This window comes from Callospermophilus lateralis, chromosome 9 (assembly GCF_048772815.1).
Source record: "Callospermophilus lateralis isolate mCalLat2 chromosome 9, mCalLat2.hap1, whole genome shotgun sequence".
NCBI classification, from domain to species: domain Eukaryota; kingdom Metazoa; phylum Chordata; class Mammalia; order Rodentia; family Sciuridae; genus Callospermophilus; species Callospermophilus lateralis.
The window spans coordinates 79,320,285-79,347,626 of record NC_135313.1 but is presented as its reverse complement, the minus strand read 5'-3'; the positions used below and the strand labels follow the sequence as shown (position 1 = coordinate 79,347,626).

The following is a 27,342-nucleotide window of genomic DNA, read 5'->3' as shown; positions in this document are numbered from 1 at the left end:
CCAAATACCCATGCAAATCTCATCGCCCCCTCCCCCCACGCCCTGCTTCCTCATACCTCTTACAAAACTCTTTAACACAGAGAAAATACTCAGTAACTGTTCGGTTGTATACTGTCTTAAGTAGTGATTCTTTTTTGGGATCATGTTTGTGAAGAGTTGGTTATTTATAGAGATTTTAACTTGGAATATTGGATATGAGTTCCATCCTATTCTTGGCTTGGGCAGCCAGACCAGACCTGCAGTTCTCTCAAGTCGCATCCAGGCACAGTCTTGTCCCCACAAGGTAGCCCCAAGCATCCTTCGACCTAGTGATGATAGAACGACTACAAGTCCCGGAATGCGCCGGGCTCAGGACCCGGGCGGGGGCGAGCGGATTTCGCACTGATGTCACCCTCCTGGGGCGGGCGGAGGGGGAGGGCGGGGCCGAGGGGCGGGCCGGGAGGCGGTGGAGCGCGCTGGTGCTGATGCAGGATGGCTGAGCGCGCAGGAGCCCGGGAGGTCTGAGCCGGGCGAGGCTCGCTCCCTGCGCATCGCCTTGTCCGCCCTCCTCGTGGTCGCGGGCAGGTGGGCCGGGGGCGCAGGGCAGCGGCAGGGCAGGCCTAGGGCAGGCGGTCTGCAGCCAGCGGGGCGAGAAGCTGATAGGGTGCCCACCTTCCCGGTCTCCGAGCGACCCGAGCTGCCCAGCTGGCCGAGTTCGCGATGACCTGCTGAGAAGCGTCGTGGGAGGCTGCAGGAGGCGGCCTAGCTGCGGGCGGTGCGGTTCGTGGCCTCCTCGCTTGTGGTGCCCAGCCCCGACCCCCCACCCATTCCCGCGCCCCCTCCCTGCGGCCGGCCGAGATGGCGGATCCAGCCGAATGCAGCATCAAAGTGATGTGCCGGTTCCGGCCCCTCAACGAGGCGGAGATCCTCCGGGGGGACAAATTCATCCCCAAATTCAAAGGCGACGAGACCGTGGTGATCGGGGTAAGTGGTCCGGGCGTCTGGCCTCCCCTTCTTCCCGCCGCAGCCCGGCGCCCTGACGCCCTAACGGAGCGGAGAATTCGGGCCGCCCCTTCGGACATTCCTGCGGGGCTGCCCTCCTGGGTGGACACGACGGGAGACCCCTCTTGCCCCACCCAATGGTTCCTTCTCTGGCTGGTGGAGGGGATACTGGGGACAGCGAGGCGGGCCCTGGGTGGCGGGGGTGGGGGTGGGGGGCGAGGAAGGGCTCAGATCCGCCATTGTTCACGGGGTGGGGGCCCGGGTGGGCCTATTGTTCCCCACACTCGCCTCCGCGTGGGTAACGTGTTCGGATTGCCCTCTAGCCCGGTGCCCAGGCCCCCCCTTAAAAGTATAAGCTCTGCAACCCACAAATGCTTCCAGGCATCAGTTCGATTTAGCGAACATTTTGTTTCTTTGCACGACCTTAGCATAAAAGAAAAGAAAGAAAGAAAAAGAAAGAAAAAGGAAAAATCCTAGCCTTGGCTGACTTGGAGCTTCCGCAGTCTTGTGGTCGTGGCTGCCCGGGATGTTTCACCTTGCTCTGCGAGTTGAAGGTGGAGGGTGGAGGGGCACACTGGTGGTCTTGATGTCCTCGGAAGGCCTGGTGTGCCTCCTTCTGCTTCCTGTCACTCCAGGCTGCCCTGTATGTGTGCCTTCCCTGCAGGGACGATCTCCCCCCCTCCCCCCCACACACACCTGGTGTCCACACACCCTCTGATGTGGGTTGCGCTGGGTGGAGAGGAGTCGGTGCAAAGAGGGAGTCCAGAGAGCAATCAAATAGCCCCTCTCTGCTAAAGAAGTTGTTACTGTGTATTGCTGGAGCCCCTTCTGTCTTGATCACCTTGTCTCCCTTATTTCCCCTCCCCCAACTCCGCTCCCTCTTTGCAGCTCGGGCTGCTGGTGGTAGTGAGGAATACCAGTGATTTTTAGTTCTTAAAGGAATATGTCAAACGAAATAAATCTGCCTAGCCTCTTCTCCCGTTCCCGGTTCTCTGTCCCTAGAGTGAGTGGTTGACGGTGCCCCCTTTGTATAGAAGCCGCGTGGGTAGGGACCGAGTTAATGCGAGACACTAGGTCCCTGCTGACAGGTTCCTGGCAGCCCGCTCCAGGCTGCTGATGCAGCCTTCCCGTCCCTAGCATTGATTAAGTGATGTCATCCCGATCACTGAGCATGCTCCAACTAACCCCCTCCCCCCTATCCCCCCAAGTGACTAGTGTATTTAGGTCAAGTGATTGACAGGTGACAATTTTCTGAGGGTAGGAAGAATCCTGGCCTTTCTCAATCTCTAGAGGCCTACTTTTACCCGTCCAGGCTCTACCCAGAATCTTTGGCAAGGTTGTCTGCTGCAGTCCTGCGAAAGGCCCTGGGACTAGCAGGTGCTGGCTTGTAACAGTAAATGGGCGCTCTCTGCAATAGAGGTCCCTTGGCAAGGCTTTGGCATCGAGGTTTTAACTTATACCTAGTCTAAGAGCACAGTTCCTCTTGAATACCCCTTCCCTCTTCATTTTCAAGCTATCTGGAAGTCCTGACCTCCAAATGCTTTGTGGATGGACATTCATTTTGAGACTTGACCTATGAGGGCAGGAGAAGGGATTTTCTCTCTGCTTAGTGTTAACTTGTAGAAAAAATGTATTTGCTACAGTTATTGACAGAAGGAAATTCTACAGTTAATGGCATATATGGGTTAGTGATATGGTTAGAAGCTTTCAATGAGAGTGTGTCCAGTCTGATCCTCTATTTCACATAGAGTGGGAGTTGCTGGGGACATCTAGTTCCTGCCCCTTGCCTTGTAACATCTTTTTTTTTTTTTTTTTTTTTTAAATATGCATGCTCTGGTGACCCTGTCACCTTCCCATCAGAGGCTTTAAAGTTCTCACCATCTTCCCTACTGCTGCTTCTTCCCCTCCCTTTTTCCTATTCTGCCTTACTTCCCCATTCCACAAAGTGCATTGTCTTTGATCTGTGTGTGCAGAAATGGTTAATTTTAGAGTTCTTTCTTTAATACTAAGACATTGAGTATATATTTTTTCCCATATAAATATGCATGGTATTGACTAAATTAGACTCCCACATAAATGAGAAATATAAACAAAAATTGTTGATGCAAATACACATGTTGCTCTTCATTTGGAAAGCAAGTATTGATCATCCTAGTATAATACTTTAATAAAGTGGACACTTTTCTTTTTTTTTTTTAAAGGAAAACTTTTTGTTGAAATAAAGCCTTCATTTTTTGGATGATTGTGGTGGGGATGGTGTTGTACCATTAAGCTACATCCCAGTCCCAGAAATAAAGCATTCATATAGAAAAAGGTTATCACTAAGAGTACAGCTTGATGACTTTTTACAAAGTAAATGCTCCCTATAACCGCTTTACAGACCAAGAAACAGACATTTCAGCACCCTAATGCCTATTATTCCTTCCAGTCCTTAATTTCCCTTGACTTAGGGTGACCACTATTCTGACTTATGATTAGTTTTATTTTATATACATAAAATTCTATAGTATATTCCCTTTTATGTTCATTGTGATCAGCATTATTCTCAACAAATTTATCCTTATTCTGTAGTATTCCATGATATAAATCTATTTATTTATCCATCAATTATTTATAGATAATTGGATGGTTTTCACTTTGGGGCTAGTCTGGATAGTGCTGCTATAAATGTTACTGTATGCTTTTTTTTTTTTTTTTTTTTTTTTTTGTGGTGAGTTAGAGTATAAAACAGAAGATTGCCAGATGCTACAGTGTGTTGAAACTTGGATTGGCTCATGCTAGAAACTTTCCCGTTCCTAATTAATAACATGCATCTAAAGACAGTTCTGGAAGCTTGTATTGTGTTTTATACTCCAGGTAGATAGACACTAAGTTGGTTCAGTTAGAACCTGTCCCAGGTTTTCTTTCTGAAAAGTACCCATTTTCACTGAGTAGAGAGACCAGTTAAGAATGAATTTTGGTGGAGTTAGCTATTAGTCCGAATTCAGAACCACAGAAATTCCTTATTTTTGAAACTAAGTTCACTCCCCCCCCCCTCCCAGTTCACTTTTTTCTTTAAAGTCCTGTTCAATTGTTATGGAAGTGTACGCCGAAGGAGAGATTTTATAAGTGGAGATTCTAGATTTCTGTTTTAAGAAAATGGCCTTTCTTGGAGGAATCACCTCCACCATTCCTGTGCAAAAGCTTTTATTCCCTGACATTTAATCTCACCCACTTTTAACCCCTGAAGTATTTATTTTGTATATCATCTCACAGTTTTCCCCCTTCAATTATTGATTATTATTTGTAAGCCATGTGTAGAGATAAGGATTACTCATGTTGTGCTTTTATGTACTTCTCAGGGCCTTGTTCGTAGAAGGCACTTAAATATTTATTGATCTGTTTGTTGATTCTGGAAATCTTCCCTTTGACATACTTACTTTATGGAACTTTTGATTGATTGTAGGCTGTGGGAAGTAGTTATAACAGTTTTAAAGAGAAATGCCATTCTTCTGAGTAGGTCTGATAAAATAACATTATACTAAAAATGTTATAAGAAAATTGGGAATAAACTGCATTCAGCTTTATTAAAAATTAGGAGAGTTAATGGCACTGACGGTGAGCTAGAAGTGGAGGGTGGGGTGGGCTGGCCATTAGGGAAGGAGCTCCTTTCTGTAACATATCAACTCTTCAGAGAAAAGTATTAGGGTTATAGCATTCCTCAGAGTAGTCCTCTATTAGCTGCTAAAAGTCCTGGCAAGTCATCCAATACTTCAGGCTCTGCCTAGTGGTTTTGAAGTGACTGTGTTGATGGAAGATCTCTGACTTGATGAGTTCCCAGTAGTTCTTTGAAGTAGTCTTTCTCATTTCAGTTTTTTCTTGTTGGGTTTTTCTCTTGTTTGCAGTCCTGAGACTCCAAGTCTTGCTAATGTCTAGTGCTTCCTCCTGAGACAATCTAAGCTCTGACCTGTTTGAGAGCTACAACAAAATATTAGACCCAACCCTGAACTGGACAGTGGTAAGGACAGTGACTTTGGTCACAGGAAGCTTAGATTAGTTCTCAGCAGAGGATGGACAGGGAAGGGAGGGCCTGGGACAGAGACCAAATCAGGCATGATTAGCATTTTGGAGATTAAGGACTAAAAAAGTAAAGACATATGGCTACATCCTAGAACTTTTCTTTTGGTCCACAAATACAGGTAATTACAGGTCTTTCAAAGTAAGAAAATTAAATTTTAAAATGTGTATAGTAATATCATTTTTTTTTTAGAGTATAGCTCTATGATTTTGATATATACCCAGGGTTTGGCAACTCTCCTGTAGTAGTGCTTTATTGTTTCTCTAACAAATGACCACACATTTAGGGGCTTAAAATAACAAAATTTATTATCTCATAGTCTCCATAGGTCAGTAGGGCAGCTGGCTTCTCTCTTTTGCATCTCAGAAGGTCAAAATCCAAGTGTTGGCAGGGTTGTGTTCTTTTCTGGAGGGTCTAGGGAGAATCTAGGTATTGCTCATTCAGGTTGGTGGCAGAATTCACTTCCTTGTAGGTCTGATATCCCTTTTCCTGCTGAATATTAGCTAAAAGCTGTTCTTAGCATCCAGAAGCCACAACGTTGTCCTAGCTGCCTGACCCCTCTTCCTCCGTCTTTAAAACCAGCAACTGTGGATTGAGTCCTCATTCTCTGAACCTTTCCTGTCACTGACTCTTCTGCCTCTCTCTTCCATTTTTGAGATCCCATGTGATTACATTGAGCCCCTTCCCCCAATAATCTGAGTTAGTCTTAAGGTCAGTGATGAGCAACCTTAATTGCTTCTGTATTTCCATGTGCAAAGTCCCTTTTACCATGTACCATTAACATACACATAAATTCTGGAGCCTAGAGGGTCTGGATGTCTTTGGGGCTTACTATACACCATCATAATTGAGATACCAAACAGTTCTATTGACTCCCCCTCCCGCACCCCCCAAAAGCCCTCAAATGTGTTCTTTTCTGTATAATTTTGCCTTTTCCAGATTGTCATAAGATGGAATCATATATTGAGAAGTATCTTTTTTGAGTCTAGGTTCTTTTGCTTAATGATTCTTTGAGATTTACTTGTGTGTTACTTGTTTACTTATTTATTTTTACATAGTAGTTTTCTACTATACAGACATACCACAGTTTATTTGTCCAATCCCCTGTGGAGGGACATTTGAGTTGTTTCCATTGTGGAGTGATTATGAGTAACGCTGCTATAAACCTTTGTGTATAGATTTTGTGTGAGCATAAAATTTTGTTCCTCTTGGGTAAATGCCCAGAAGTGAGATTGCTGGATCATATGGTAACTATGTGCTTAACTCTATAAGATATTGCCAATCTGTTTTCCAAAGTGGTGGTACCATTTTGCCTTCTCATCTAAAAGTGGTAACATCTTAAGCCAAAGTTTTAAATAGTTTAGTCAGTCACTTTGATGTACATTCTAATTTAGTAGTGTCAAGATATATCAGTCCTTCATTCCTCTGTGCCCTAAATTCAGAGATGTTTCTATACCCTGTAAATGGATTCGTGGTTTCCTATAGTTATACCCTCAAATCCTGGAATGAGTGAACACAATAGAGTTGCTATAATCAGGCACACATTACTGGTGACCATGCAGTATTCACAATGAGCACACAGTCATATAAATGAGGGGGAAAATAGAAGCAGGTGGAAAAGTCTTGAGTATGGGTCCATTAGCTTGCTGTGGGGCTTTTTTTCAAGAGTGTTTTTCTGGGCCTTGATTTTTGTCATATTTATAGTGGAGATAATGACCTATCTCACAGGGTCATCAGGATGAAATAAATGAAGTGGTCAAGCCGTGTCTGACACAGAGAAGATGCTCAATAAGGGTTAATTATTTCCCATGTTTCCTGTTATAATAATTAATTATAAATTATCCTCATTTCCAGAATTAGCTTTGTTCTCCAAATTACAACCCTACTCTGTCCTCTGGAAATCCTTCTTGCATTCTGAATATTTCTTAGGCTTTATTCACCCTGTTTTCCAGCTTGGAATAAGCCACTCGTTTAATTTTATTTGCCACATTGAAGGCAAAGCTCATTTAGTTACATTTAGTTTTAGACTCCATTAGCTGTTCCTTTTATTTGCAATGCTCATGTATAAAATTGAGTGTGTTCCTCACATAAGAGAGAAGCTTCTTGGGCCATAGCTTTTTTTTTTTTTTTTTTTTTTTTAATGTTTTTGTCTATTTTACTATAGTTGTATAGTTGCTTAGTAAATTAATCTTGGTTTACGGTTCTTATTTTTGCTCCCTGGCATCAAGTCTTCATAGATGCTAATTTCTGCATTTTCTTAAATAACGTGGGTATCACTGGAGATTTCCCTCTGCCTCCACCTGGGTGTATCTCCCACATCTCCCCAACTTAATGATAATGTTTTACATTCTCAGTTCTTCTCTCCTATTTAAAATTGGATCCCTCCCCACCTGTGGTTTCCCTTTGGTTCTTAAATTTCTCACCTGGGTCTACTTATTAAAAAAGCAAAAACAAAACGACCTACTCCCTAATGGTTTCTGTTGAATTGGGGGGGAAAAAAAAGCCCCTTAGCTGATCCAGTTTCACCTTATTTCTCCCAGGCTTTTTCATAAAGTCTTATTTTATTTTAATTTTTGGCAGAGATAGCTCTGTCCTTGATGTATATCATCCAACTTCCTTTTAAGAGGAATTGAGTTGTGAATTTGTAAAAAATCACAGAGAGCCAGGGAGAAAATAGAGTCCATCTTAGCATCTCTCCAGCATCAAACCTGGGATGAGTTAGATAGTCCATCATGAACTCTTAGCTCTGCTGTTTCTTAGCTCTATGAACTAGGGAAAATTCTTAAACCACGCTAAGTTTCAGTTTCTGCATCTGTAAAATTGGGATAACAGCAGTCTCCCTCTAGGGTATTGCGATGTTTAAACAGCTAACTACACAGAGTGTTGAGCATAGAGGCTGGTCCACAAGAGGCCTTCAGAAAATGTAAGACCCACCTATGGTGAGTTCTCTGCATATTGTCAGATTGACTTATCTTGGGATGGTCCAGACCCTCCTTCATTTTCCTGGTACCCCCAGATGTTTCTGTGGGGTCTTCTAGGCCTTTGGTACTCCAGGCCACCCTAGCCTTACCCCATGTCTTCTTATCTGTGCTTCGGTTCCCCACCAAAGATTAGGATGTCCATTGCCTGCCCCCTTCCCCCAGCTGCTCATACCAGGCTCCTGTGCCTGGGATGATGGTCTTCAAAGTCCCCCTGCATGTCAGGCATCCATTACTCATCCATCTCTTCCCTCAGCACCTCCTCTGAGTCTTTTCCTGACCAGTAGTCCTTTCCACCCCACCTCCTGCCAGTGAGTGGTCAGCCCTTCCCCTGTACTCCCCCCAGTAATGCATTTCCTTTATTTGGATAAATGTGTCCTTTTCTTCATTTAGGCTGAAAACCCCTTGAGGGCAAGAAATTGTGTCCCATTTATTCCTTCTCCGAGCCCTGGAACAGGGAGTGCCTGGAAGGGAATAGTTGCTTAGCACAAGATGTCCTTGGAAAGAAATGAGAGTGCTGCCCCTCTGGCTGCCTAGCCTGAGGTTATTTGCTTGGATCTCCACCTTGACCTCTGTCTGCTCTGGCAACTGGTCTTTCCTACTTTAAGGGTCTTCATGGTTTTGTTGTTATTGTCTTTAGACAATAGCTTTTATGGGTTGGGGATAGCTCAGTTGGTAGAGTGTTTGCCTTGCATGCCCAAAGCCCTGGGTTCAATCCCTAACAACATGCACACACACACACACACACACACACACACACACACACGAAGTTTTTTCTTGGGTGGGATGGGGCTGTGTGTCCTAATATATTGCAAACTCATTGGGGGGAAAATAAAGGAATTTAGACTAGGTAGAAAACCATGAAGAAGAAAATAAAAACATGTGGTATCACCAACCAGAAAATACCACTGCTAATATTTTATTAAGAAACAGCTCTTTTCTATTCTTACCACACACATTTTGTTTTAAAACATATATGATTTTATAAATTCTAAAATTCATGTTACTAAAGGTTTATATTTTAGACAACATTTTTAAAGGTTTCTTATAATTTCATTATATCTAATCAAGACGTTAGTTAACTGTTTCCCACTGAGGGCATTTGTTTTTTCTGTATTTTTTTTCCTGTGATTAACATAAGTGCACCACCCCTTTTTGTACATTTCCCAGTTTTTTCTTAAATATATTTCTAGACTTCGAATTGCTGGGAAAATGGTTATAGATGATTTTAAGGCATCCCCAGTTTTGAGAGGGAGCAACTTAGAGATGGGGAATTGTCCTCTGTTTTATAATCGCACTTCTCTGCTCACTCTGTGGAATCACTGCCAGTTTGTCTCATAAGGCATCCACTGCTGTGCTAAATTAAATTCTTACCAAGAGCGTGTGCTTCGTCATGCACTGTTAACCCCTAGATCCAGAACACCACGATGCCTTCAGACTTTTAATGTAAACCATAGGATTTTGTAAGCTGTCTCTTGTCAGTTTCAATATCCCAAAGGTTGCTGTTTCTTGGAGGTGATCAAAAGCTAAATTTCTCTCTTGAGGCTGACAGAAATAGAGGCCAAGACGGTAGTTTTAAAGAAAAATAGTGTGGATGCACCTTTTCTTCTCAGTGCTGACATTAAATCATCTGGGCAGTGAGGAACTGAGGGATAAAATACCCTCTCCGAGAGAGAGAGCTGCTGTTTTCCTTTCGCCTAGGTTTCTAGGTACTCTTTAGAAGTAATATAAAATTTGAAATGTACCACAAAGTGGAAAGAATAACAAAATGTACCCCATGTACCTATCAACCAGTCTTAGCTATGATCAGCAAATGGGCAGCCTAACTTTTCTTATTCTCCTTTCTTTCCCCCAAACTCATTAGAGTTCTTCGAGGCAAAAATCTCACATATCACATCATTTGTTCCAAAACACTTCAATATGTGTTTCTAAAATGTCAGGAATCTATTTTTAAACATAACCACAAAACATTATTATAACTAAAATATTAACAATGATTCCTTACTGACAAGTCCCCATTGCCTCACAAATTTCCTCTTGCAGTGGGTTTGTTCAAACCTGAATGCCAGGTACTATCGATTTCCAGCGAGGAGAAGGAAATGCTCATGCACATTAACCTTGAAACAACAGGAGATGGCTTTCTCTTGATGGACTCCTCTGTGTAGTGGCTGTGGCAGTGGGAACACTCACAGAGCCATCAGGGCTAATCAGGATTCCTCAACCATCTCCCCAATAGCATCATGTCCCAGTTATCCTTTTAATCAACCCATGTCAGCGTTGCAGAGTCACCTGGAAAGCTATTGAGAGCTTCATGCCTTATGGCTCTTCCCTGTTGCTGTTTCCCTTGGCCTTAGTCAGCTTGTGCAAATGTTTAGGGAAACAGGCAGATGTATTTCATTTGCCTTCAAACCTCAGGATGCACCCTGAGGTAGCAGCTACCAATCTGAAAGAACCTGGAGCAATTATTTTAGGTGTGCCTAGGTGATTTTTGTACGGCCTTTTCAGGTAGCAAAGGTCTATCTTGATGTGAATTGAATATTGGAAAATACATCTCAGAGATGAGGGGGAAACATGGAAGGAAGAACAGAATTCAGTGCAATAGAATACTTGAGGGAAAAAAGTTTGTGAATTTTTTTTCATATTTCTTACTCCTTTCCTCTTTAAAAACAAAAACCAAAAACCAAAAACAACCTTCAAAAGGAGGTAGGGTTGAAGGAAAAAGTACAAATAAACAAATCCCAATAATTTATGTTTTAACACTTTGTAGGGTATGGTGTTGACAGCTACAGATAAATAATATTATTTTGGAAGCATTACATGGCTCTGGATTGACAAATCTTAGGGACTCTTCCCCAGTCTCTCTCATGAGTGATCTTTTCTATTTCCAGCTTTTCCTTTTGCCTCCTGTGGCAACGCAGAACAGTCTGCTCAATTCTCTGAGGAGATTGTATCATAGTTTTTCTCAAAAACGACCTGTCTGGCACCCTACTCCTTAGAGATTATTGATTTTCACCGGGGAACCTGGGTAAATAACAGCTCCATTTGACATTGGAAACTTTGGATAGTTATGGGGGAAGGGACTTCAGTTTCCCTTTCACAATCTATCTCCTGCCCAGAGAGAGGGACAAAAGCTAGTCTGATTGGTCATTGTTGAAACCTCCCTTGGTCCTGGTTCCTGATGGGCAGGATCCAGAATGAAATGTCCATGCGTCCTGTGGCTGGCCTCTGTGGTCAGCTGACCTCCCCAGAGTCTGGCTTTATGGGCTGGTCTCCAGGGGTTGTTTCCCGCCTCCTCTCTGCATGCAGCCGGTGGATCAATTAGACTGGGTCCATAGATTCAGGCTCATCTGAGCTGAGCTCAAGTTCAGGACAGGTTGGGCTGTAGGATGGTGGGATGCCCAGGTGCAGAAAGTAGAAAGAGCATCTGAGCCTCCTTATCTGGGTCTTTGGTCAGGCTCTGTATTGAGATGATGGATGCAGGGGCCTTACCTGGAAAATGCTTGGATACCTTGTGTGTCATTATTCCTGTGAAGAGCAAACTTATCTTCCCAGCAGGAAGGGCAGAGGAGTCAGCTAACTGTTAGGGGAGGCTGAGGCATTCTTAGGTCCCTGCTCCATCATGATACTATGAAATCCTTCTAAGTACTAATAGTTTGTTTATGTAACATATGTGAAATGTAGACTTTAGAAAGGAAATGTTGAGCCCTTTGGTAATAACTATTTAAGAGAACAATACAACCTACTAATTATGTGTTCAAACAAGTATGGAAAAAAACACCCAAAGCACTATTTCCCTGAGTAACAATATTTGCTTACCATGCTGTTAAATTTCCCTTAGTAAGTGTGGTTCCTGGTAAAGACTGGCTTGAGGATCTATTTTATTTTATTTCTTTTTATTTTTTGGGACCAGAGTTTGAACTCAGAGGGGCTTAACCACTGAGTCACATCTCCAGCCCTTTTTATTTTTTAATTTTGAGACAGGATTTCACTAAATTGCTGAGGGCCTTGCTAAGTTGCTGAGGCTATCTTTGAACTTGTGATACTCCTGTCTCAGCCTCCTGAGCTGCTGGGATTATACACATGAGCCACCACCCCTGGCTGAGGATCTATGTTAAATAGCATTTTGTGATTTAAACATTTAGCCAGAAGAGTTTACAAAGGGAAAACACACACTTATTTGATACTTCCTTCCTTAGTTCTATTAAAAAGAAGTATAAAGGGATAATATGGATTAATGGAAAACTTTACCTTAAATGAGCTTATTATTACTACAAACAATGGTTTCCTTTTTGAAAGGGGTATTTTATGCACTGTCAAGGTTTTGGAGCTTCCTCTAGTTGTTCAATCTGATGGCCACCAGTCACATTTGCCTACTGAGTACTTGCAATGCATGTAGTCCAAATTGGGATGTTTGGTGGATATAAGCGTACACCAGATTTTGAAGACTTGACTCAAACAAAAAGACTGTCAAACACTCATATTCATACTCTTCATATTTATATATATTGAAATGATAATATTTGGGATGTTTTGAATTAAGTAACATTCATAAGATGAATTTTACCTCCTCTTTGCTGTTTTTTAAAAAATGTGACTAGTAGAAAAAATTGTAATGTGTGGCTTGCATTTATGGCGGCATTATATTTCTCTTGGATAGCACTGTTCTAAAATATAGATGCCGTGTTCTGATTTTGCATTTGTTAATTTGAATTCCACTTCTGTATAATGGAGGCCTACTGTCTAACAAGCTTAGTTCTAAGCCTTGTGGATTTGCTAGGCTGCTTAAGGCACGAAAGATCCCTGCCATCAATATGAAGGAATAGTAATAATAATTAGCAAAAATCCTTTAAAGTGGAGTGGAAGCAAAGCCTTATTGGGGTTACAGAAAGGGACAACTCGATTCTCTTCTGGGGAGGGGGGAGAGTTAGGCAGGACCATTTGGTTCCTAACCTTGAAGTTGGGGTAGGAATCCACTTTACAAATGTAAAATTTGCTTTAGATACTTTGCAGTTCTACAGAGCTGCTTTACACATTTCAGTTTTGAGGACTGTTGAGAAGGGACGAGCGCTGGAGCCCAGCTGGCCCTTTCCTCTCCTGTCACCTCCAGCAGGTACCACTGTTACCGCCAAGCACACCTGGGAGGAACCCCACGGTCCGGCGCCCTCTAATTAAGGGCAAGCCATTTGGGACCGCGGGGTTGCGCTGTGTTTGCAGTGGGTGACGTGGGTGACCTGGAGAACACCAAAAAGGTGCCTCGGTCTCGCCATCAGCCGGCGTGCGTGGGGCTTCCAGGTCGCGGGGTCTCGCCCCTCCGGGTGCCGCGGCAGCTCCTCGGTGTCGCCTCCCCGGGAGGGCTGTTTTCAATTTCCAGGCAAGAAGCGCCGCAGTGATTGCAAATCTGCCACTTACCTTCTGTCACCATTCTGTCGCTAACGCCAGGAATGACGAAGCCTCTTGTGCTGGAAATGCATTTCCCTTTAGTCCTAGCGCTTTCTAATGAGGTCCCTCCGCCCTGCGGGACAGAAAGTGCCCATTAGGAGGCCCGGTGGAGGGAGGGGGTCGGTCGGATCTGCGGAGTGGGAAACCAAGGAAACGGCCTTGGTGGCTCGCAGGTGCCTCTTTGTCCTGGTATCTCTGCGTGGAAGAGATGGTCTCGCAGGTGAAGGCCACACCGCTCCTTGGAGGCGTTTGAGTCGGTGCTGAAAAAGCTCTCCTCCCCGCCCTTATTCACATCCCTGTTGTCCGTTGGCGCAGAATTGATTTTTTTTTTCCTCCTTTGTAAATGGCAAAACCAGCTATGATAACATGAAAGCACAGCAGCACCAAAGCGAATCTAGTCTCACCGCCCCCCACCATCCTTTCTTTTTTCTCCCCCACTGTGTTTCCTTCCTCTCTAGGCTGGTACTTAACGGTTTTTAAAATGTGCATCATACACAGTTCTGCCTCTTTCTCCCCCCCCCCCCCCCATTTACTGCATGGACAGTTTTGCATGTTATGTAATATCTTCATAGTTCTACCTCACAATGACTCCTTATATGTCTACTGGGTGAACAGAGAACAGTTTGCTAACGGGGCTTCCTGGTGGTCATTTGTATCTCCACCTCCCTTTTATTGGGTGATGTAGATGAGTGACCGTCTACATGCACAGAGCTGTTTTCTTTTGTTGAGTTATTTCTAGAGGATAAATTCTTCAGAAGCAGATTTACGGGGCCCAATGCTGTGAACATTTTAATGTGAACATTTTAATGCGATCCTATTAAATATTATCCTATGGCTTTCCATAAAGGGTGTACTAATTCCTACATTTTCCAGGGATGTATGAATGTCCCGTTTGGCAGTGAACCCATTTTTTGAAGTAAAGGGGAGATGAGTCATTTGAAAAGGTGGTTTGTAGAGTAGTGGTCTAAGATTCAGTTACCATAGGGATTTTTTTTTTTTTTCCTGGCTGTCCTTTGATTCATCTGGATTTGAAGTGAATTGTATAAGTATTTACTAAATATTTAATTTAGAACATTGCTGCCAGTGGATACTCCCAAGGTCAGGCTGGAGGGATAGGACTCTTCTGAGTTTTATAGAGGAAGAAAGGACTTGAGTGCAGGGAGGCCCCCAATCCCACATCCAGATGGCAGAGGAGTTGATTGCAAATGGTGATTTTTACTTGGGACTAACTTGGGCTCTTCTCACGGTGTTCACAGATACAGTTATTTCTGCAACTGCATTGAATGACTTTTGTTAGGCCGGTATCCTAACAGCAGCACCCATTGGAATGCATTTTGTTAGATAGCCTGGAGCTATGCTGGACTGTTAATGGTAGGAATGTCTTTCTTCTAGGAGGTGGTAACTCCACACTGAAAGCATTACTTCTTGCTTTTGTTACAGGGCTGAGGCCTTCCAGGAAACTGAGGCAGCAAGAATCCCTCTCTCCCCCTACCTTCAACCTCCTATTCTTGTGATCAAGTCAGAAAGATTTCTGATATGTCACTCAGAGTAATCGGCAATGAATTTATTAGAAGGGCTGGGAAAGGGGACAAGGGGACATTTTCAAGGGAGAGAATGAACCCTCTCAGGAGAGGGACAACAGCATGCCTTTCCTGCACTCCAGTTTTATTGATGATCCCAGAGTAGTTTCCAGAGAGTCCTAGCCAGGTCCACTTCTTGACTTTTGACTTGACAGACTTTCAACTCTAGGTCACTTGGTCCATGCTGACTGGTTCCATTTGGGTTCTTGACCATAAATTCTTAGAGATTTTATGGTTAGGAGGAATTATCCTTATCTCCCTGACTCCCAGGATTTGGTCTGTGAAATGGGTTACGAAAGTCTTCCCTTTCAGGGTAACTTGGGTTACTTTTGTTGACATTATTTCTGGCCTGCACTTCCCTGCAGATAACAGGTAGTTTGCTGAGGAATGTGACATAGCATGCCCAATTAAGTCAGGCAGAGGTACAGATAAATTGCTTCTTGGAAAAGGAAGCATGTGGGGGTCAGTACAGTGGGCCCATTTTATAGAATTTCTCCCTTAACCTCATGTTCCCACCACTTGCATCTGTCTGTCCACTGTGACAGCTGCGTGTATCCAGGGACTTGCATGTTTTACTTCTGGAACAGCCTACCTATCCTCATCATTCCCTGTGGTTCCTGACAAATCTGGGGCAGGAGAAACTGAGTTAGGTAGACAGCATCTTCCAAAAGGCCATATGAAGGCGAAATCCAGTCCAGGGGCAAAAAGAGAGGAAAGGAGTGTTGGGCGCCCCTTCTTGGGTGTTTGTCTTGTCTTATTGCAGAAGATATGGCACATTTCCTTTCTTACAGAATTTCCTTTGAATACAAAATGCTGCTCTCTATTGCATAGGTTTAGTCACTCAAACATGGGGATCTTTTTGGTGCCTTAACTACATCAAGTGTTATTTATTTTTTTTAAATGAATTGGTTTGTGAAAATTATACCTATAACTTTGGTTAAATCATAGCTTTTAAAAAATGATTAATTAAGTCCTACTCACTGTATACAACTCATGAAACACACCAAGAAGGAAATAAAGAGAAAGGAAGGCTGGAGTAAGAAATTTTATGGGAGAGAAAAGGTGCTCAATATGAACACTGTATTTGCAAAATAGGAACCTGGGAGCCACTTTCCTGAAATGTGTGTGTAAGGTGGTTAGGCAGGCCTATCTTGAAAGTGGGCTATTGAAACCTAAATTGGATTTAGGTGACTTGTTACGCTATAGCTGACTCAGAAACACTCCCATGAGACATTTCTCCTTCACTGATGCATCTCCTTTGGCCTCCAAAAACACTTTGCAGATTCCCATGAAGGTAGATACCATTGGCATTTGCTTTTCACAATTCTGCTGCGGGTAGCATATAGTTCTCATCCATCCAGAATGATTTTCAATTGTTATGGGTGCTTGATTTAGCATCCAAAAGGATTAGTGTATCTCATTTAACCCCCAAAGTTGGGGCATGAAGTTGTTCTTGCTACTGGTTTGCGTATATAGATCACCAGATTTCAAGGAATTGACAGAGCAAAGAATGCGTAACCTTTATCATATTTAGCTTTTTTCTTTTCCGATGGTATAGGCTGTTCTGGGGAGGGTTTTGCATCACAGCTAAGAACAGTCCAGTTTGGAATGTGGCTCCACACTATACAACAGTATTTCATGTTTCTTGGTCATTTCTATCATTTTGAGGGAAAAGATGGTAAAAAAAATATACTCCCCTAAGATGGCTTAATGCTGGCAGAATTTCTTTAGAGCTAAATTTCCTTCCAAAAGATCTGACTTAGTCTGGAAAGTGTTGAAAGTTAGAGAGAAAATGCTTTTCAGCCTGGATACTTAGGAGGACTGTATTTAGAAGAAATTCTTCAATCTTTTAAGATTAAAGATTGCTTCCCCCCCACATTCCCTCCACCCTGTCCCAAACACAACTTGAGGTATCAATGTATTCCGTATAAATACCAATTAACATAGCATCTCTAGGGCTGGGGTTGTGGCTCAGCGGTGGAGCAATCTACTTGCATATGCGAGACCCTGGGTTCCATCCTCAGCACCACATAAAAATAAATAAATGAAATAAAGGTATTGTGTCCAACTACAACTAAAAAAATAAATACCTTAAAAAACAACGTAGCATCTCTAGTAGCAGAACTGCAGATGATGCATGTACTATTGCTCTTGTCACAGACTTATATGGATCATTTCATGAAGAGTAATTTTCTTAGTTCAGTGAGGTTCTAGTCTTTCCTGCTTGCTTGCAAAAATATTGTAATTCTAACAGAGTACTGACTACATTCACTTAAGTGCTTTGCATATATTCCTCCATTTATTTCAGTGTTCAGTTTAACCCTGTGAGCTAAGTGCCATCGTTATTCTCTCCTTCTTATTCTGAAGAGGAGGAAAATGGGACATGGTGAAGTTACGTAAGTTGCCCAAATTCACACAGGAAAAAGTTGTGGATTGGATTCAAACCCAGGCGGTGTGGCTCCAGCATCTTTGTTTCTAACTGTTTGCTATATCGCACCCAAACTTTGCTTCCTACTGAGTTGAGAATGTCAGGTTCACAGTATTTTGTAAATCAGAGTTCTTTGAGCTATTACTTGATAAAAAAAAAATTTGATGTGATTGCCAATCACATGTGGGAAGTGTTGCCCACATTCTCTCTCTTGGAAACCTCTCCCATGAACCAGCAATCCTGCAGTAAATAAAATAAACATTTTTAACTCTATTGTTTCCCATTAGCAACCTCTGATGAGTTTGGGAACTACTATAGGAGAAGGTAGTTGTCAATCTGGGCTACACATTTTCTTCCCTTCTCTGTTGTTTGTCATTGCATTGATCTCAAATTAGATATGAAGTCAGAATTGGTTTCTCTCTCATTTCTATCTGAAAGGCTGTTCAGGCTCTTCTCTAGAACACAGTGTCATTCCTCAGCATTTGGTGCATTTGCTAGGGCACCTCTTTGGCAGCTTCTGAATGTTTGGGTGTACATGGACCTGTCCTCAAAGAAAGGATTATGATACATTTCTTGTAAAAATGTGTTTGCTGTGGGTTCTTCTGAGCCTTAAAACCAGAAAAATTTATTTTTGCTTGTGAATTTCTAAGGCCATCTGTTTGTGTTCAAGCACATTGCTAAGCTGTCTTCTAAAAAAATTATCAGTAGATTTTAAAAGATATCTAGAATGCACGCTTTTAATTTCTCTTTTCTTGTCTTGCTACATTGGATATGATGTCTAGGACAATGTAAGATAAAAACAGGCATAGTAGGAATTCTTGTCTTGTTTTTGTTCTTTACTGTTTTAAAAAAATTTGTTCCAGGGACTGGGGTTGTGGCTCAGCAGTAGAGCACTCACCTAGCACGCGTGAGGTCCTGGGTTCGATCCTCAGCACCACACAAAAATAAATAAAATGAAAGCATTATATCCAACTACAACTAAAATATATATATATATAAAATAATAATTGTTACTTTAAAAATTTTTTTTGTTCCAATTAGTTACACATGACAGGAGACTGAATTTCAACTCATTGTAGACAAATAGAGCACAACTTCTTATTCCTCTGGCTGTACATGATGCAGAGTCACACTGTTCGTGCAATCATACGTGTACATAGAGTAATAATGTCAGTCTCATTCCACCATCCTTTCCACCCCCACACCCCTTCCCCTCCCTCATTCCCCTCTGCTCAATCCAGAGTTCCTTCATTCTTCCCTAGCTTCACCCCCATTATGGATTAGCATCCGAATATCAGAGAAAACATTTGGCCTTTGGTTTTTTGGGATTGGCTTATTTCGCTTAGCATAATGTTCTCCAGCTCCATCCATTTATCTGCATTTCCATAATTTCATTATTTAAGGCTGAGTAGTATACCATTGTGTATATATACCCCATTTAGTTTATCCATTCATCTGTTGAAGGGCATTTAGGTTTGTTGAATAGTTTAGCTATTGTGAATTGAGCTGCTATAAACATTGATGTGGCTGCACCACTGTAGTGTGCGGATTTTAAGTCCTTTGGGTTGTTTTTGTTCTTAAAATATTTGCAGTAGGTTGCATTAGATGTACACTGCAAAGGTAAGAAAGTACCATCTACCTAGTTTTTTTTTTTTTTTGGTTTTGTTTTTAATCCACACATGGGTCTTGAAAACCTTGATTGATTTTTGCTTGAGTTGCAATAGTCTTGGAAAACATTTCCCTGCTTCATTTCCACTCTCTTTGTAACACTGTAGCTAAAATCTTTTTTCTAAAGCAGTGTTCAGATCATGGTAATTCTTTGCACAAAAATTTTAAATGACCCTTCTTTACTCCTCAAATGAGCTCTCAAGTCGACTTTTGTGATTCAGCGATGCTTTTCTCCCCTGCATTCCAGCCCAGTTCCCATCTGCCTTTTGCCTTGATTGCCTTGATTATACGATTGCTTTGGAGGCTTCTGCCTTTCTCAAACCTAATCATACACTGTATCCCAAACTCACTCATTTAAGCCTTTATTGATAAGGTTCCCTCTTTCCATCAATGTGTGCCTCTTGAAATTCATTCTTACCTAGAAACTCTGGGTGAAGTATTTCCTTTTGTCTTTCGTCCCTCCCTTCTTGGAATTATTCCACTTAGTGTGTGAGCTCCTCTCGGGTAAGTGTTGGATTCTGTTCTTTCCCTCCCTCTGTTCCCCTTGCTTCCTTTCTTTCACTGGAGATTGAACTCAGGAGTGCTTTACCACTAAGCTACATCCCCACACCTTTTTATTTTTTTTTATTTTGAGATAGACTCTCACTAAGTTGCTTCGGGTGGCCTGGAACTTGTGATCCCCCTGCCTCAGCGTCCCAAATCTCTGGGATTATAGGGTTGGGTATATAGCTCAGTTGGTAAGTACTTGCCTCGCATGCACAAGGCCCTGGGTTCAATCCCAAGCACCACAAAAACAAACAAACAACAACAACAAAAACCTCCCAAGAACAAATCACTGGGATTATAGGTGTGTGCCATTGTACTGGGCTGATTAAATCTTTTTCATATCCTTAGCATGTGATTCACAGTGGGCACATGATGCAACGAATGAATAACTGAAAGAGTATTTCTTGCAGCACCTTCATTCTCCCTCTTATGACTGTTTTTAGTCTCATTACCTTTTCATCTCTCATTTGTCCTACTTGAGGACTAAAGTTGCTGCCTACGTATTGTTTCTGAGAAGTTAATTCATTGCACTTGCAGGCATTCGTTGGGGAGCACAGTTCATTTGTCTCAGTGATATAGTCTGGATCTGAAAGACCCCCCCCATAGGTCCATGGGCTAAAGAAAGAGTTGGTCCCCAGCTTGGTGTTATTGGGAAGTGGTGGAATCTTTAGGACGTTAGTCTTAGTGGGAAGTTTTAGGTCATTGCAAATGTACTCTTGAAGAAGAGTGTGGTCTCTTCCTCTCTCTTTTGCTTTCTGACCATGAGGTTTGCCACATGTTGCTACCATGATTTGCTGCCTCACCACGGGTCCAAAAGCAACATGGCCAATTAATCATGGGCTGAAACTTCCAGAACCATGAGCCAAAATAACACTTTTGTCTTTTAAACTGATTTTCTTAGGTATTTGTTATAGTAACAGAAAGCTGACTAACTTATTTACCCTCAAACAACTCACTGTCTAGTAGGAGAGAGAAAAATACCAGACACATGGGAAACACACACACACACAACAGAGGCAATATCACTGACAAGTGAGTGAACAGAATGCAGGGTTTAATGAGCGTGAAATACCTTTAGGGTTAGGGCAGATTTTGCAAAGTGATTTTATTTTCCAAAGAATGAAAATTGTTTTGTATTGAACATCCAAAATCCTTTTACCTCCTATTTAGCTATTCAGTTGATAGAGCCAAAAGGAAAGGAATTAGAGATTCATTAAGTATAGAAAATGATTGCTTTGAAATGATTTTCTTTTGTACCAAAATGTAGAAGCCACACACAAAACACCCTTCTCTTGATTTGGAACTTAGTAGTCTCATAAAATTATTTTAATTTGAACTGAAAGCTGGAACCATAAAGAAAGAAGGGTCCAAGAAGTTCTAAATTGAAGACATTAGTATAAATGAAACACACTTAAAATTCTATTGATAGTTCTTAGCTCTGAAAGGAAAATGTCTATAATTTACTTAAATTGCCTTGAAAAGAAAAGAAATAAGAGACTTCTTTCCTTGGGAGTCTGTTTCCTGGTGTTTTCCTAATAACAAGGCTGTAGAGTGACTGAATCACTATTATAACCCTATAGCTATTTTCATTTCATAAGAGTGTGGGCTAATTTCAGCCAAAGCTTACATTTTGAATACATTTATGTGTAATATATATAATAAATTAATACTGATCCACAGCACCTGAGGCTCAAAATTATTTTAGATCAACCAATGCATTTTTTTTTTTTAAGGGATGACCAATTGTTCATTTTAGCTTGTTATTCAGGAAAATGGGAGTGGGGTGTGGGGGAGGGAAGATTAAAGACACTAGCAAAGTAATCACAAGTAATCACTTAGTCATCAGCTCTCTGTGTGCTCCAGGGAGAGGTGACCTAAGCTGGTGGGGAAAGTCTGGGGTTTGAGTCAGTAGGATGGGTACACAATGTGTCCCCCCATCACACATGGACTGTAGCACCTTGTGCTTGTAGATGCTGAGTGCAACTCAGCCTCTCTCCTTGCTTTTCCTATCAGGTGTCTAGTTCAGTTGACCTAGGAATGGAATCTTGCAGGCATCTAGATAGTGGATGGAAAGTCTGAGATTGAGCAGATCTTCTCAGTCTGAAAAAAATAAAAGTTTGCCAATCTTCCTAGAGTCAAATGGGCTAGCCCGCCGTGAATGTTCCCACCCAGCCATTTATCAGATGCACAAGGTCACAGGGCCTTGAACTGAACATTTTGTGCGACACAGTTCCCATCCCCTCTGTAGTAGGCAGAATAATGGTGCCCACATACGTCCATTTCCTAATCCTAGAACCTGCGTTGTTACGTTATAGGACTGGCAGGAATGAAGTTGGTGCACGGAACAAAAGTTGTAAATCAGTTGACCTTCAAATAAAGAAATTATCTTGGATTGTTCACATGGGCCCAATGCAATGGGAACATGGGAGGCAGAAGAGTTAGAACCAGATAAATGGCACCATGAGGAAGACTTGACAGGCCATTATTGCTTTTAAGATGAAAGGGGACATGAGCCAAGGGTTGCAGGCAGCCTCTGGAAACTGTCAGAGGCAAGAAATGTCCTCTCACCTAGAGCCTCCAGGAAGGAAAGACGTTCTGCTGACACCTTGGTATTAGTCCAGCAGGACCCAGGTCAGACTTTAGATCTCCATAACTAAAGATGATAAGTTTGGGTTGTTATAATAACCTAAACTTGTGGTAGATTGTTACAGCAGCAATAGGAAACAAATATGTCACCCCCACCACTTTGTATTATTTAATTTTTTTACAAAGCAAACACATGTATATTTACTAGAAATGAATATGAGAGGAAAAGTATTATTTTGAAGGGCCCATTTTTGCATTAACGACTTTTTATGTGGTGGTGGGGGGCATTATGTATACAATTCCTGCTTATAAAATAAAAGAATTATATTAAGTACTTGAAATATAAAATATTAGTTAAATACTATCTTTTCAGAATTAATAATTATTGACCTATATAATTTTTCTTGATAGAGAAGACCTTTTAATTTAAAAAAAAAAAAACTTCAGTGAGGTCTGGGGTTGTGACTCAGTGGTAGACACTTGCCTAGCATGTGTGATGCACTGGGTTCGATTCTCAGCACCACATATAAATAAAATAAAGGTACACTGACAACTGAAAAAAATATTTTAAAAAAAGCTTCAATGACAAAACATGTAAAGTGTCTCTTGCTGTTTCCTTTAGATTTTATATAGGTTTCAAAACTATTTGCTGTTTTACTGTTAAATTCCCTTGATAGTTTTGGCTTTTGGGTAAGCAAAAAAATGGGAACCAGGTGAAATAAAGCAAATTATGAAAGGATTTATTTTTTCCCTTGAATGAGACTATCCTAGATGTGCATGTGTTTGGCAGAAGGAAAAAACTGGATAATTAATACAGCCTGATTACCTATAGCCTCCCCAAAAGCAGGTTCAGCAGAGTGCCTTCCCCAAATGATGGGAATTTCTTCCTCTAGAATTCCTTATGGTCAGATCTTCTCTGTTCCCCATGACCCTCAGGTACAGCTCCTGCTTTGACAGCTGAACACAGGAGGTTCCTGGACCATGGAGGCAGGAGGATGATTTCAGATCTCCTGGAAAACGAGTGGGGTAATAGTCCCCTGCACTACTTCCAACTTGGCTCACACCAGTGCAGAGACAATTAAGGTTTGCAGCTGCCCCAGAATCAGGCTGCTCGCTCAGCTTTATCGAACCATTTTTTTCTGCTCTTCAGGTACCTGATTTGTTCCTTGGAAAGCTATTCTGCTGATTTTGTGATTTTTTTTTTTTCTTTCTTTCTCCATTTACCTTCTATGCAGCTAATTTTTAGTATTCCCCAAAGATGTCTCCATTTTGCCAGGGCCTTCTACTTTTCAGACCGTGGAGCAGATGGTTTTCTTGATAATTTATCTCCTCTCATTCTCAAACCCAAATCACTGTGGACACTCTTTGTTCAGTAACCTGCCTTGCCTCACCATTTTTATTTAGAGCTTACAGGCTAGCAATCTGCTCATGCAGGGAATGCCTTATTTGTGACAGTTTCATGCTCAACCCAAGAAAAGCCTCTGATATATACATATTTCTCCCCCACCCCCCAGAACCTTGGAAACTGACTCTTTAAAATGTTCCTCATCTTCTCCTTTTATCAGTAGAAGCAGACAGCTGACATACTCCTTCCCTTCCCTGTCCGAGAGTGAACCTTGAGAATGGCTCTTTGCCATCTCAGCTACCTTCCTCTGCCTCTTTACAAGCTTCCTGTCTCCTTTGTGACAATTCATTGTGAAATGAAGTTTGCATTTGGTCATTTCCATAGCAACAGGGGTCAGGTAATCCACACTTTTTTACTTTTTAATTACAAACTGTCTTTGGGAAAGGATTTGACAAATATTTAATTGGTGCTTTCTCCGTAGATACTAGAGGTGCATTGGTGACCAAGAAATGGAGCTCAAGCTTTCAGACTGGGGGAGAAAGATCATTTCAAAGGTTATTATGGCTCCATGTTGAAGGTCAAGTAAAGGCGTGACTACAAAGAGGACACTGGTGTGAAAGAGGGCAGGTGGGGCTAGGCAAGGAGGATTCTTCATGCAGGTTGAAATATCCCAGGAACATTCATTGCAGGAACAGGATATCTTTATATCATTATTAAAAGCAAAAACCTATGGCCTATGGTGACAGAAATCAGCCGAGACGGACTGACTAGCAAGGAATGCTTTGTATTGTGTGGTTGTTATCCAAGGGTATATTACAGTCAAAATCATCTGGTGAAATAATTCAGATCTTTGCATTGTATGTAAATTAAAAAAAACAATAATAAGAAAGCTCTCATTGTATCAACATAGTCTTCCTTCAGAATCGTTGAGGGATTTGTTCCAGGACTACCCAACTCAGGTACCAAAATCTGCAGATGCTTCAGTTCCTTATATAAAATGGTGTAGCATTTGCATATAACCTACACAATTCTCCCATATACTTTATTGTTATTGTTGTTGTTATTATTATTATTATTATTAGTTCTGGGGATTAAACATAAAGTTTAATGTACATGCTGGTTATGTGCTTTATCACTAAGCAACACCCTTAGCCCCTCCCATACACTTTTATTTATTTTTGGTACCAGGGATTTAATCTGGGGTGCTTAAACCCTGAGCCACATCTCCAGCCTTTCTTATTTTTCATCTTGAGATAGGATCTTGCTAAGTTGCTAAGGGCCTTGCTAAATTGCTGAGACAGACTTTGAACTTGTGATCCTCCTCCTAAGCTTCCTGAGCTTCTGGGATTACAGGCATGCACTACTATGCTGGACCCCTCCTGTATACTTTAAATTATCTCTAGATTACCTGTAATACTTAACACAATGCAAATGCTGTGTAAATAGCTGTACACTGTATTGTTTAGGCAGTAATGACAAAAAAAAAAAAAAGTCTGTACATGTGTTAGTTTTCCATTATTATAACAAAACACTTGAGATAATCATCTTAAAAAGATAAAAGGTTTATTTTGGCTCACAGTTTTAGCAGTTTCAGTCCACAGTCTGTTGGCCAGTTGCCTTTGGGTCTGTGGCAAGGTGGAAGCGAATATAGAGGAAGCCCATTCATCTCATGTCAAGAAGCAAAAGAGAGAAGAGTTGACATCCCATTATCCCCTTGGAGGGCAGGCACTTAATGACCTAAAACCTTCCACTAGGTCCCACCTCTTAATATTTCTACCACCTTCTAATAGTACCTATCTGGAGTCCAAGCCTTTAACACATGGACTTTTGGGAGTGTTTAAGATCTAAACTATTGTAGTGCAAATACAATTTAAAAAAATACTGTATTTTTGATCTGAGGTTGGTAGTTCACAGATGAGGAACCCACTTATACATGCAAAGACCTTCAAGATATATAATGTGAAAAAAGCAAGGCAGAGGCAGTATATGTCACATGCTTCCTTATATGACATAAATTGGAAAAATTAAGGATATTTTTTTAACTGCTTCTATATGCAGGAGAACTCAGGGAAGATAGGAGGAACCAGTAGCAGCACTGAGCTGGCAGGTGTGGAAACAGTGCAGAGATGTGGGGAGCAGTCTCACTTTTATACTTGCCTTTTGATTTTGAACCATGTAGATCTATTTCTCATTCAAGAAAATTAAAAAAAAAAAAAACCCACACATTGAAACAGAACTAAAGAGGTTTAAAACCAAGACATGAAGTGGTCTTAATTATTCGTTATGAGAAGCTATTTACCCCGTTATATGATTTTAAGCAGCTTCCTCTCAACAGTGCTCTGGCGGCCAACTGGGCCAAAGTGCCCCCCCATGTAGAGCGCACCCTAGCGGCGGTTCTCTCCATAGCGCTCCGCTCGCAGTGTGTGCGCTTGCGCCTTCCTAACTCCTTCCACTGCAAGACCTTGATCTCTTTGACATTTTAGAGGAAACAATGTTTGCTGTCTCTTAAGGAATCTGGAAGATGGCCTATGTGAGACATGTTTGCAGTTACAGCCTTTTCTGAAAAGGTCAGTGTCCTTGGTCGGGGTCAGAAAACTTGCAGCAAATGTTAAGTTTGCTTTTCAAACACCATTTTTGACTTCGCTCTCCGGAGAGTGAGCTGTGCCTGGGGGAGACCTCTTCACGAAGCACACGTGGTTTCTGGAGTGCTGGGTTGGGATCTAATAGGACTGGGCTCAGGACAGGACAGAAACCCTCTCCTTCCTCTCCTTTGAATGCCTCCTTTCTAGACACTGAGTGGGCAGCTCCTTTTGTGATAGAACCATCAGCATAAGTGCGACTTACGTTTCAGATTCTCTCTCTCTGGTGTGTCTGTATTTCTGATTCCTGCTTCTCCCCCTGAATGTCCCCTGTAGGGGCCAAGGGCAAGACAGCCTCACTGTGCCAGGAACATCTTTTTACAGTACCTTGTACGTGGTCCCTGTTATTTCTCATCTTGTTTTCCAAATAAGGATGCTGCTAATTTTCATTTGGAGAGAACAAGAATGTTTTGTCACTCTGTGTACTCTAGCAGGAGCATTTCACATTGGTTATGTGAATTATCACTGGGACCTTTGGACCTTTTGTCTGCAATACAAGTGCATTATGTATTGTGTCCTTAGATGTTTTAAACTCAAATGTCTTGCCAAAAGAACTTAAGTAAAAATAACTCTTGGATGCTGCTGTTTTAGTACCATATTTCATTCTCTGGTTGCCTGCTTAGACCTTTCATCCCACCAATTCAACATGTAGACTGACAGTGGCTTCATGAGGCAAGGAGTTGAGAATTGTAAGCCTGGACTGGAGCTACATTTGGGCTCTGTGGGCAACTGTGTGGCGATTGATGAATGATGTCTGCCATGGGGTCCAAGAAAGAAGAGGGGCAGGGTTTGAGGTGTTTTCCAAAGCTTGCAAGGTAGTTCTACCCAGAACTTTTTTTTGTCTATCCTACAACACCTGGTGCTTTTTGCACCAGATGCAAAATATATTTGGTTCAATCAATGTTTGTTTGATATGCTCTTCTGGAAGCATGAGTATCTAAATCAACAAGTCTACCCATAGGAGCATGGCTACTGATGCAGAAGCTTGTTCTGGCAGAGTTTAATTGGCCAAGAAAGGTACACAGCTCTGATTGCTGTGCCCTTCTAGTTTGCTTCATAGTTTGATGTCTCTGTGGTAGATGTTGCTGATCTCCT

At 41.9% G+C, this 27,342-nt stretch overlaps 1 protein-coding gene across 1 annotated transcript in view; it reads left to right on the top strand.

The window, feature by feature from the left end:
• The first annotated feature begins 837 nt into the window (after positions 1-837).
• Kif5c (kinesin family member 5C) overlaps positions 838-27,342 on the top strand; it is a 137,117-nt gene continuing 110,612 nt past the window's right edge. The window contains exon 1 of the mRNA XM_076866131.2: positions 838-963. Coding sequence (XP_076722246.2) covers positions 838-963 — 126 coding nt within the window. The remainder of the gene's footprint in view (positions 964-27,342) is intronic.